The sequence below is a fragment of the Grampus griseus genome (genome assembly GCF_964374135.1).
Source record: "Grampus griseus genome assembly, chromosome: 6".
NCBI classification, from domain to species: Eukaryota; Metazoa; Chordata; class Mammalia; order Artiodactyla; family Delphinidae; genus Grampus; species Grampus griseus.
Window position 1 is genome coordinate 53,632,382 of NC_139000.1, and position 13,714 is coordinate 53,646,095.

Consider the following 13,714-nt stretch of genomic DNA (forward strand, 5'->3'; position numbering starts at 1 on the left):
AAAAGAATTCCATTCATGTCCATCGAAGCTAGGATGCACAAGAAGCAAACCTCTGGACCCTGAGCACAGGAAAGATAAAGACAAGAGCGATGGAGTGCACTACCTCAGGCTTAGCTCTCCAAGCTAGCACAGGGTCCCATTTAAAATACTACTGATCAAGTTTTGATCCAATAGAACATTCTGTTATGGATTTAACATTCCATAGGCAATCATTTCTTCCACATTCCATAGGCAATCATTTCTTCCCCTTAATCACTATTTATTGCTTCCACCAGAAGAACTTTCTCATGGGTATATTGCTAATTATCACAGCTTCCTTCTGGTTGTGATGATTATTTACTACACAGAGGAATATGGCAAACAGAAGTGAGGACAAAAATAACCTACTGTTTAAGCTATGGCCTAATGTAGGGAAGTCAGGAGCATTCATATCTAATTTCAATTCCTAAAATCCATCTCCTAAAGGTTGAGGCATCATTTTAAAGATATCCATAATAAATAGATCTATTGGAGAAGATTCATTTAAAACTTACCCTTCTTGAAGATTGCCCTTCGCCTAAAACCTAATTGACAGTTCCGGTTGGATCTGTTTCTCACACGAAATGTCATTTATCTTTTTGACCACAGGGATAATACACTTACTCTCCAGGATGTACCATAATTTATGTAGAAATGCTAAATATGTGATATATTGATACTAACCAGAAAGAAACAATATAGCCACATAGCTATTACATTCATTTTGATAACTCAAATTACAAACAAAGAGTCGGTGCCTAAATAGGTGATTTATTTCTACACGTATTTTTAAAAATATGTATTTGTAAGAATATATATGTCCTTATCTGAATATAATCTTGAAGTGAGCTTTTATCACATAAAAAGAAGTTTCAGTGTCACAGTTACATACCAAAGACCCACAAGAAACAAATAGTCCCTGGGCAGAAAAAGGTCAAGACCCACATTCTTTGATAAAAAAAGAATCTGAACAAAGTTGACAGCATCTTTGAAAAAAAAAATATGTATGTCTTTGACCTCAAATAGAAGCCCCTCAACCCCAGGGCTCAGTTGTACCTGGGATGTTACATTTAGAAGGAGCAATACAGAGACAACACACTTGCCCACTGTGAGAGAAAAGATGTATGTCCCTTTCTAAGGAAAAGGAAAGACAGAGACAGTAGAGACAGGAAGAAATATAGTTGGGAGACCAGTTAAAACTTGGGAAGCTTGAATGGGAGAAAATATTCTTAGAGCCCTGATTCAAGATTTAGGATGATTTAGGAATTATCCTCGATGTCAGCAGCATTTGTGAAATACCTGGATCCCAAGATTAAAACAGGAATAAAAGTTCTGACTTTTGACTAGGTTCTACCTTGAAAAGAATCTAAACTAGCTGGCTATGGAGGAGAATGGAATAGTAGGAATACATTTTCCTTTTCCCCTATCCTGGGTTTTTAATTCAGTTCTAGGCAAGCAGGGTTAGAAGACCTCTCAGATTTAGGCATAAAATGACCAACTTGAAGAATTATCTACAAGAAACTCTAACAAATCACTCAAGGAAGGGGGAGGGGAAGGGAGAACAGCACAGTTCTAGGCATATTCGATAGAGACCCATCAGTGCAAAAAGTCTTTTTACAAATATGATAAGAATAAATAATAATAATTTTTTAGTTTCTAATCAAGATACTGAACTTGAATGTTTTTATAGATTTTACTGAATTGGGCAACTATTTCTGTATTTGTAAGCTGAGACTCTATGGTGTTTTGTGAAATAATGAAAAATTGCAAAAGATAGGAAATTTGATAAAGAATTATATAATAAGATCTTGCAATCTTTGCTCAGAATTCTCCATTCTTGAATCAGATTGTTCAAGGAAAGGTGACAAATTGATTCTTGAGATCATACAGAATAAATGAAAAACCACAGAAATAATTTTAGAAACAATATTTTTTTTGGTACTTATTACATAGTGAAATAGGGAAATCAGAACCCTTAGGGCTTTGTAGAAATAAAAATATATATTACGATCTTAAAATTTTCTGGTTTCTCAACAGGCCAATACATACAATATTATATGTCTCAAAATTTAAAAATTTAGCTATAGGCTTGTTTTTTTTTTTTGCAGTACGCGGGCCTCTCACTGTTGTGGCCTCTCCCATTGCAGAGCACAGGCTCCGGACGCGCAGGCTCAGCGGCCATGGCTCACGGGCCCAGCCGCTCCGCGGCATGTGGGATCTTCCCAGACCGGGGCACGAACCCGTGTCCCCTGCATCGGCAGGCAGACTCTCAACCACTGCACCACCAGGGAAGCCCTATAGGCTTTCTTTTTACATCAAAATGGTCAGAGCAAGGACACAATGAAAAGTTGAATCAATAGAAGTAACTATCTTTGATGTCAATGCCATGATTTCAGTATCTATCATGGGTCAGTGACAAGAGCTGCAAGATTTTAAAGGCATCCTACCAAAGTTTGAAAACTCAAGATGACATCAGCATATTAACAATACAAAGATTATAGGTATGTTAGAGCAATAAGAAGTTACTATAGCACCTATCTTATCAGTTATAGACAATCTATATCCACAGGGACACTTAGAAATCTTCAAATATGTCACCGTTCTAGAGGAGAGGAAAGGAGAGGGGAAGGGAGGGGAGGAGGGGGAGAAGAGGAGAGGAAAAGGAAGGGGAGGAAGGAAGGAAGGGAGGAATGGAGGAAGGAAGCTAGGAAGGAAGAAAATGACAGAAGAGAAAAAATCCTTCCAAATAAGATAAGCCTGGAAGGACAACATAACAGGCATTTATCCAGGCATATATCACACTAATCCACTCTGTGAAATAAAACACTTAGTTGACAAAAAGAAAATGAAAATTCTCAACTTCTTTGCTTGGTGAAAGGGGACCAAGTCGTCGACTGCCTTGAACGTCCTGTTGGGAAACAAACCATGTGGCATACCACAAAGTTTTCCAAAGTGTGTTACGTGTGTACATGAGATTATTTTTTATAAGGACATGAACACAGTGTGTGTATGTGTATGTGTAATTTTCTGTCTATGGCTGGTGATACTTGATTTTCCACTTCTAATAGGAACTTAGTTTTTTTGGTTTTATATATATTTAATATAAAAAGTGATTCTATTTAAGAAGCAATCAGATCTCCTCTACCAACTCTGTGCAATGAGGTGACTGGCCTTCCTTGATGAACATGAAATTTCAAGAAACTGGGATTTAGAACATGAGAGGAAAAAATAATCACATAGATCACATACAAAGGATCAGAAATCAGAACAGTGTTTGACTTTTCCATAGCAATTCTGCAAACTGGAAAACAATGGAGCAATTCCTTCAAAATTCTGAAGAAAATGATATCCAACCCCAAACTCTGTACCCATCCAACTACCAAACAACTGTGAAGGTAGTAGAATAAATTCCCTCTCAGACACACAAGAGCTCAAAATCTACCAGTTCTTAGGAAGTTACTGCAAGTTGTGCTTGAGCAAATCAAGAAAGAGTTTAAGACACTGATCCGAGAAACAGGAAAGCCAACATAAAAGAGGGAAATCCCAGAATGATGGCAAAGGGAAAAAAATGCATATAGTTCAACCTAGTATATCAGAAGTATATGGCATGGAAAAAGTGTGTGTGTGTGCGTGCGTGCATGCACATGCATGCACATATTAAGAGCTAGAAAGAGGAGTGTGGTAAGAAAATGCTTAAAACTAAAAAAATCAAGAAAATACTACTATATATAAAATATATGACTAATAAGAACCTGCTGTATAGCACAGGGAACTCTACTCAATACTCTGTAATGGCCTATATGGGAAAAGAATCTAAAAAAAAAAAAAAAAAGAGTGTATATATGCATAACTGATTCACTGTGCTGTACACCTGAAACTAACACAACATTGTAAATCAACTATACTCCAATAAAAATTTTTTTAAAAAAGAAAATACACACCGTTTGTGAAGACACAGAGGTAAATATCAAAATAATAGGTAAACAGAGGCAAAATTAGTTGCCTCTGAGAAGGAGTACAGAGAGGATGAGAACTACTTTTTTTTTTTAAATAACAAACTTGCTGAACTATTTGACTCTTTACACTACTATATACACTATATAAGACCTGTAGTAGACATCTAATGACATATAAATTCAATAAAAAGAAAATGTTTTTTAAAAAGAAAAGAAGGAAGGAAGGCAAAAAGGAAGAAAGGGAAAGGAAAGGAAGGAGGGAGTAAGAAAAGACAAAGAGTCCATGAGAGAGGGCCAGATGCACTTAACACAGACATTTTAAGGTCTCAAGGGGGCACTTTGTGGAGACAGGAACAGGATCTCCACTGCACTCCTGTTAGAGACAGGCACTCTCAAGGCCATTCTTCTTCCACAAATGAGACAAAAACCAAACCAGAGTGAGCGTAACTGTTCAATATGTGCTTATATTGTTCGATTGTTGAGTTATCTTTTTAAAATTATATATAACACTGTCCCAATAGTTCTCTACTTGCTCTCTGGATGATATGCCATAAACTACCCTTTTCTGAATAATGTTCAGTCTTGAAATTGGTAATGAAATTGGTGATCAGTAATACCAGTGTGTTGTAGAGAACAGAAAGAAGAGTATGCTAAGATTTAATTATAAAAGAAATAATTCTTTCAGATGTCTTTATTTACTCTGAGAGTCAAAGACCCTTCTCCATGATTCTAGCACTCTCCCTGCCCATCCCACTTCTATCTCCTAAGAATATAACCTTGAGTCCCTCTGTCTATAATTTAGGAAAAGTTATTCCCTCTCCCTAATGACTTATTTATAATTGTAAAAGCAACATTTGCTAAACTGTAAAAGCAACATTTTCTCTGATACTGACAAATTACAGGTAAATCTCAAGTCTCAAGATAATGCTTTATGACATGATTATTCTCACATACTTTCTCACCACTCCTTAGAAGAAATGACAGGCCAATGTGTTCACAATCCAAAGGAGGACTATTAACTGGCACAAAATTGCACTATTTTGTCAGTATCTTTCCAAAACAAGCTAGGCGTCCCAAGTATGAATAAGCCCTGTAGTAAACATGTGATGATGAATTCATTCTCTATTTTTTAAATGGGATGAGTCAGATTTTCAGATCTTTAAGATAATTTAATTTTCATTAAACACTATTTATCAGTCACCATAACGCCCAAGCACTTTCCAAAATGTCACAAAGGCAAAATCCCTGCCTGTAAGGTACACACATCCTCTCCTTTATTAAGTACTACTGTGAGCCAATTATATAAAAATATGATTGCCGACATTTCAATACGAAAGAAATAGGAAGATGTGATAAAGAATAAGGAGGCGAGAAGAGGAGAAGAAAACCCAGTTACGGTGGCCAAGTTAGAAACAAATGCTCCCTTTAGGACTGAAGAGGCTCTTTTGGAATAAGGGTTATAGTTTGAGTATTTATCTTTTTATCCCTACAACCTAGCACAGAAAGAACGTGGCACACCCAGGAAATGCTCAAGAAACATTTGCTGACTTAATCTAAGAATCGAACAAGGCCTATTTGGGCATCCATTGTGCCAGAAAGTATTATCCGAATCATTTTTTAGACACAGCTATGTTGGAGAGGCAGCACAAGGAAAGGCACAGCATCTTCTCTGGGAACAGCAGCTCCTTACCTGTTGTTGTACTGGTACTTGCTGTACCACCTGTGTAGGCACTGCTGCTTGACTAGCCACAGATGTCTGTAAAGTCACCGTCGAACCTGTGTCCGACCCGGTCTCTGATGTCTGCATGATGGTCTCTGAAATTTATTAAAATAGAAAGAAAGTTTAAAATGTTCTCCTTATATGACTAGCTGCATTACATTTGTTCTTAATATCCTATACTGAGACGAACTTTCCACTCCCAGAATACCTCTTACTCTACCCAACATACTCATGATATTCCACGCATGTTTAGAGTCATGTTGCCCACTTTTAAAATAAATATAGAAAATTACTAATCTACATTTTAAAAATCTCCATTAGTACCTCTTATTTTGAGGCTATAAAGGTTGAACTTCATTGAAATCTACCTTCCTTAGGCCTCACCTGTTATAAATTGTTTCAAGCACAATATAAACTAGTCATATTATAAATTATGTCAAGACACAATTCTCAGAACACAAATCCTAACTGGATGCAAATACGTCATAAACTGTACTTTCTAGACACTTTTATAAACTACAGGACGTCACTGGAGGTGTACAATTTAGAATAAATTGTTTCTAAGGTCCTTTCCAACTTTCAAACTTACTATTCACTGATTTTTAAAAATTAATGTAAATCCAAAAACCAGCTGATATACCCTAAATTTAGCCAAAGGATCAAGCTCACTAATTTTCTTGGCTGTGAGATGATATGGTACTAAAATTAAAGTTTAATTATACTCTACCCAAAGACAGCCAAACAGCAATAATGTTTAATATTTTGAAAGGTAAGAAGGATCACTATTGTATAAGTGAGATTTGTAAACAAAGACATGAAATTTTACCTTTTCTCATTCACAGTTCAACATGGTACATTTTTCAGTTCTCATGTGCCTGTCCTACTAACACACGATTAAATTTTACTGTGTGCACTCTAACAAGTATGGTTTCTTAGACCTTGATATTCCCTTTTGTTACTTATGCAGTCAATATAATAAATGTTAATTTCTTTGCTACTGAGCAGGGATCCTGCGGGGAAAAACAATATTTAACTGGTAGCCTAAGAAAACTACTGTATCATGGTTTAAATCTGTGAACAGTATGGTGAACATTAATTTCCCCTACGAAAATTCTGAAAGAGTATTCAGGTCTTTCAAGCAGAAAATTAACCCATATCAACATCTTTTGTCACAGCATGACCTCTTCCAATTTTTTCCCCAAACCTTTTCTATCATCTCATTCAATTTTAGAAACAGACCTCTGAAGATATCTAATCGACACTTATTTCATAAATGAGAAAACTAAAGCCCAGAGAGGTTAAGAGACTCACTCAAGGTGACAGGACTAGAGAAAGGACTAGGCCTTTTCAATCTATGCTTTCTTTACTTTCTAGACCTTGACATTGGTATCACTTTACGTGATTGACTATTCTTATTCCTTTGTTAGTCAAACCCCTAAAGCAGCACAATAAAACTTAGAGCATACAAAATATACAGCAGTAAAGCTCACATCGATAGAGTATTTAACACATGCTATGTCCTCTTCTAAATGCTTTACGTGTTAATTCATAAATAAATCACTCCATGTAACAACCCAATGTGGTTTGTATGATTATAATATACATTTACAGATGAGGAACCTCAGGCACAAAGACTGAAGGTAGCTAGGGGCTTAAAAAACAAGGAAATTGATGGCTACCACCCCATTTATTTGGGCCAGCTAATGTTTAGCTCAAGGAAATTGTTAATTTATGGGAAGGCTAAACTATAGCTGCCAGTTTTTCCAATTTTCCAAAAGAAGATTTTTATGTGAAATCTCTCAAGATGGTGGCTAATTAATAAAAAATGTAGCACTGATCTCCAAAGACACACACACACACACACACACAGCCCTTTGTACTAGTATTAAAACCACGGATATGCCTGAAAATGTTTGAAAATGACAGTATTCACTATATAAAATTCTTGCCTAATTAAGATTACTGGAGGACTAACAGTTCTCGAAATTGGGAGAGGGGATACACACAATAGGAACCCTATCTGTGCCTCTTCTTCTTTATTCCATTGTAGAGGGAAAAAACTACCCTCCCCCAAAAGAAAGCAAATGCCAGTGTCCTTTGATTCATTACATGTTATACTTATAGACAATTGATGCCATTTGTGCTACAGCAGAGGGCTATTAGTGAGAATGAGGTGATGCCTTTCTGCAGGGAATGAGGACCGAACCAGATTTTAGATATCATCTTCAGTGAGTTTTTCTTAGCTTCTCTTCCCAACTCCAAGACAGGCCTTTGTCAGTTTAGTACACAAATGGGGAACACAGAGTTGCCAATTATGGGTTCTTGTTTAAGCTGTTCAGTCAAGGGGTGGATGAGATTCTTACAGTTAAGTCACTCAAACTAAAACATCCTCCTGTTTATCCCAGGGTTGGCTGAGAACTTTATCGAGGCTCTCTCGTGTGTCCAGGGGTCTGTACTGCAGACCAGCCTACACACCTTTTTTGGTATATGACTCATAATATGACATCCACTGTTTTAGACCAAATACACATAAGAATATACATAATGAATGTCTAAAAAATTAAATGTACTTTTAAAGCAATTCCTCAATAAATCACCCGAGAGGGCTTATCTGAAGATAAAAGGCATAGATTTGGAAACTGGCTTCCTATGGACCATATTAGACTCGATCGATAGGCTTTGGCACAGAGTAACTACAAATTAAAATTCTTAATCGTCAACCTTTAAAAATCGAAGATTTTGTGTTAAAAACCAAATTTCCAGATTCTCGTGAAAAATCTGAAAATCTAGAAAAGGTGAGCCCATATTATGTGTTTTATACACAAATTATTTATATGACAATACATATTCACTGGCTTGGCCTTTATAGGCATTTGAGGCATAAGAGCAATACCTAAGCTTTGACTACTTTACTAATAGAAATGTGTAACTAGATGATCGGAACTAAGATCTTCCTCATTTTACAGATTGTCAACTGAGGCCCAGAGATGTTAAGTCGCTTAACCAAGGTCAAACTATGGGAAATAGGAAAGTGGGAAAAGAGGGTTTGGACATAACACTAAAGCGCATGCACTAAACTACCAGACGAAAGTCTTGAGTTTCATCAGAGATACTGAATAGACAGACGTGAAGGGAGTAAAGAAAAGCAAACTGGTGAACTTTTAGAATCAGAAAGGAGGAAAAAGATCCCAACTATTTAATAGGAGCAACCTTTACAGAATAGAGTGGGGAAAAGCAGATGGATAGAAAATGATGGCTTATATAACTTAGAGAGTCACAGAGAATTTTCCATCCAACCTCTGGCTCTATGTACATACCACATTAAAACCAGCACAGAAAGCCTAATCCAGAACAACCAACAATTGTCACAGAACAACTTGTTTAGTTCCAAGTTACTGCTCATCATCCAATCTCCTTGGCCCCTGGATTACAGGGTCATGCCAAATGGGATAAGAACGTAGCCTCTCAGTTTGGTCTCCATCTTTCCTTAATAGACACAACTTCCTTCTCCTCTGATTTCATTGTCTTCCTCAGGTTTGAAGTAAAGGCTCTCTTTGCCTAGGCCTCAGGCCTTGAGAGGATCTCAATCACATGCCTGCCAGAGACTGGCTAAAAAGTCATAACCAAAAAAAAAGTCATAACCATAATTAGGTCTCTCATTTAACAAGTCTTTTCCAGGTGCCACACAATATGCTAAGTGCTTGAAATATATCTTTTCATTTAATCCTCAAAAAAAACCATAATGGAAATGTTGTTATTTCCACTTAACGAATGAGGAAACTGAAGCACAAACGGATTAAATAACTTGCTAAAAGCCACACAGATGGTAAGAGTAAGAGCCTAAATTCAAATCCAGGTTTGCCTGACTCTAAAGCCCATGATGTTACCACTATGTATATTACTTTGCAAAATCATGATGAAAGGCTTCCAAATGGAAAGCTAGAGATTGTTGGCCTGAACAGCAAATCTTGGGGATTCTCAATCTATCCTATTTGATCTACACTTCGAATAACAACAGTGAGACAGACATCTCTTCTCTCTCTGACATTGAAATTAGCAAGTATTCTCTCTCTTTCTACTGAGGCCATAATAAAACCCAACTAGTAAGTATTTTTTCCAGAGGCATTTTAACTGATTAATTCCAAAGACCTGATTAATAGCAGATCAATTTGAATGTTAAAGCATGTTGAGGAGTGTAACCTTCCTGCCAAATTTTCCTAAACAGATCATTTAAACCCACTGACACATTTAGAGTATTCTGGTAGCTTTCCAAAATTTCTTCAAAGCAGGGATCATCACATGAGGGCAGTGTCTTAGCATACTTCATTTGTAGGTTTTGTTTTAGATCCAGTATAAAGGTTTGTGTGTACATGTGGGGTGTTCCCATTCATCTAGCAGTAGTTTCTGGTGCTTTGTTTATGTTTGGGAGTAATCTGGTTAGTTTAGTTCCTTCACAGCCTCCTTTCAAGTGATATTTGTTTATCAGCCACAAATGCAGTCACATTAATCCATTTTGATAAGCTAAATAAACCCCTGCAGTTTGTCCATGATGCAACCTATATGTAAATGAGTTGTATATTCTTGCAGGAGAGACATGCACGATTTCAGTCTAGTCATCCTTGCCTAATGTGGCTGTCAGGTATGTCAAGAGCAACAGATGCTTGTTTGACAAAGGACCTTTTTATTCTGGCTAATTAAGCAGTTGGACACACCCGCCTGTTAACGGTTCTGCTTTGTATAGCCAGCTCTGGCTGGCTGAATCACGCGAATCTACAGCTAAATAGGCCACGTTTTGAAAGAAGGCTAATTAACCCCTAGAAGAAGGAAAAGAATATTGCAAAAACCCAGCTGCTGAATGCAAAAAGATTACCGTTTCTTCAACCTGATGGGCAAAACCTAGGCAAAGCAAATGTGTTTGGAACAAACATGCATTATTGCAAGTTTCAAGGCATTCAAATGTTCTTTGTGAAACTTCCTGAAGATTATTTAATACACTCAAATTCACAGCTGGATTCCTTTCATCACACACTGTACATGCCAGATTAAATGCTTAAATAGTCTGACCTAATCAATTACTTATCAAACAGAACTATGTAACTGGGCTCGCTTAAACATAGGTAGTATCATCTGATTTTTATTGGTGTTTTTCTTCCTGAAATAATTTGCTTTCTAAAAAAAAGCAGAGTCTGCAAAGTTTGGTTCCACTCCACTGACTGACGATATTGTTTTTTTTACACTGAGGAATGTAACAGGTTTTAATCCAGTATAGAAAATAAAAACCTGTAATTTAATTTTCAAGTACAACAGAGAACTTCCTTCCTTTTTCCTTAGTACAGAAAAACAAAAGATGGTAATTCCAATTCCTATTTGAACCAAATTAACCAGTATTATTATGATAGTCACTTATTTGTATAGTGAAAATAAATCACACCTAAAATGTGACATTAAAGAATAAATTATTTACTTAGAAACCTGGTTCAACGTAAGAGCATAGGAACGCTATTTACAGAAAAAAATTGTCATAATCTAAAATTACTACTTTTAAAATACACAAGGAGTTTAACATCAGTGTGCTTTCACAGAGAAAGATCCCAAATCATAATAGAAGTTTTACAGCATAAGATTTTATTACTAATACTCTGATTAAGCATCAGCATTCTTGAATAAATGTTAGAAAATAAATACTAGCATATATAATACTCACAGCAATTGAAACTTCTATTTATTAAAATTAGACAACTAAAATAAGTCATGGTTTTTGGGGAAAAATAGCTGATATGTACTTTCCTGAACATAAAATCAGGATGAAATGTATACATTTCTGACTATTCTGGAGTAGATGATGAAAATATTAAGATTATTCTAATTCTTTAGAAAAAAATTAAGAATATTAAGCATCTTTCAAAGTCAACAATATAATGTAAAATGGGGCATATTAGAATTTATATATATATATGGTTAAAAATAATGTGATAAGTTTTTTTGAAACTGACAAAAATATATTGAGCTGATTAATTTACCTACAAATGTAAAACTCTATGACTTTGCTTTTTTTCCACTTCACTGAGTACAAATGAAAGAAACTGGTTAAGCTATAAACTACAGTCAGCCTTTTTTACTTAAAATATACCTCTGTGAAAAGTTTATTCATTGTAAAACACAAGGCTTTATCAAATCAATATATCAGGTAACTGAAGAGATGTAAAAGGAAAATTCATGATTTTCTATATTATAAAAGCTCTGCTTCTTTATTTAGGTCTGATGTTGTAATCCTCCCGACTATGTACAATTAATCTTTTATACTAAATTGATCTGTAGAAAAATGATGGAATGATAATAGTGTAGACTGTTCGGCAGTCATCTTCCTGTGATAACTGATGACAGAGATTAATGTTGGCGATGATTAATCAGCACACTAGTAACATATACAGGTTGCCTGGGTAACTTTTTTCACTTTTCACACGAAGGTTTTTTCTTAACTAATTCTTCCTTTGACTCAGAATAGATAATGAAAAACTGTTTCTTTGGAGAAGACAAATCAAATTACTTTAACAGTTTTTATCTTAATGAATTAATTAAAAAATAAAACAATCTATTAACATATTACTGAAGCCACACTGCTGAAATGATGTAAGAATTTTGTTATGTGTTGTTTCTAGTCATCAAGAGAAGCTGTTATCAGGCACAGAAGTAATTCTGGGGAAAAGACCACCAGGTGCTTGTCCAGTCTATTGCTGATGCCATCTTGGCATTTTCTCTCACTCACATTCATGAATTAATAGGCAAATTGGTCTCACCTAGATGACATAAGCTAAAAACTGGGAGTGCTCACATAAAAGCTAAAGGAAAAGAAAAAGAAAACCAACAAACAAAAATTTCTGAGTATCCTACATTTTGCTTACTGGAAGAAGAGTCTGAGAACAAAATGATGTAACATACAGAAAGATTCTTACCAAAATCTATGAGGCAAACCTATAAATGTTTCTTACTATTCGTCAATCCAATCCTGACAGTGACTAGAACCTATGAGATGGAGTATTTAATGATAATAGCACTTAGAACTGAAAAATGATGAACAAAGAGCATTTTATCATAAATCAATCATTTCATTATAGTAATAAGAATAGCTACCATATACTGAGCATTTACTATGTGATAGATGCTTTACATCTTTGCATACATTTAACCCTAATTTCAACCATGAAGTAGATATTCCCATTTTATAGCAGAGAAAAGTAAGGTTTAGAGATTAAGTAACTTGCCCAGGATCACAGAACTATTAAGAGATAAAGCCAGGATTCAAGCCCAGGTCTGTCTCACTCCAATAATGGCACCCTGACACTGGATCCTAGTCGGCTACACAAACAGCAACAGCAGTGAGGCTATTTTAGTGAAATCAACTTTAAAAGAAATAAAGTAGTCTATAGAGACTTTGGGCACTAAGAAAGAATTCTAAATTTGAACAAATAGACACAAATATCACGTGAATGGCAAATACGTACTGTACCTAGTATGTGATCATTATGATGCCATCAAAGCTATAATGCTTATGATACAGAAAAGCATATCATGGGTTAAAAGAGATCTGCACTAACCTTGTGTTCACAGAATATTTTATGGAAGGAAGAGGAAATAATATGAGATTCATTTATTTTCAAGAATTTAAATTTGTCTTAAAAATAAACAGTCAAATGAGGGTCCATTTAGGTTAGTACCTATACATAATATTATACACAAACACAAAGATGTTCACTCAAGCATTACTTATGACAGCCAATAATAAGCAACTGAAATGTCTGTAATTGGGGAGCTAATAAACTATATCCCTATAATTATCCCTAATAAATTCTATATCCCTATAGCGGAATACTATACAGATCTATAAAAGTCAGCATGGAAAGATGTTCATAATATTGTAAGCATAAAGAGCAGGTTGCCAAATAATATGCAGCCTACAGTGTAATTTTATTCACAGATATAAAATTGCATGATTTGGTAAAATTCTTAAGGGTATACAGTA

General features: G+C 35.5%; 1 protein-coding gene across 3 annotated transcripts in view; it reads right to left on the bottom strand.

Moving 5' to 3' along the window:
* The window catches only part of RFX3 (regulatory factor X3), a gene marked incomplete at its 3' end in the record, with an annotated part of 230,370 nt that overhangs the window by 150,877 nt on the left and 65,779 nt on the right, over positions 1–13,714 (bottom strand). For all 3 annotated transcript variants that reach the window (XM_082657253.1, XM_082657254.1, XM_082657252.1), the window contains one exon: positions 5,665–5,789. In XM_082657253.1, coding sequence (XP_082513379.1) covers positions 5,665–5,781 — 117 coding nt within the window. In that variant the 5' untranslated portion in view covers positions 5,782–5,789. Of the gene's footprint in view, positions 1–5,664; positions 5,790–13,714 lie in introns of those variants that run through there.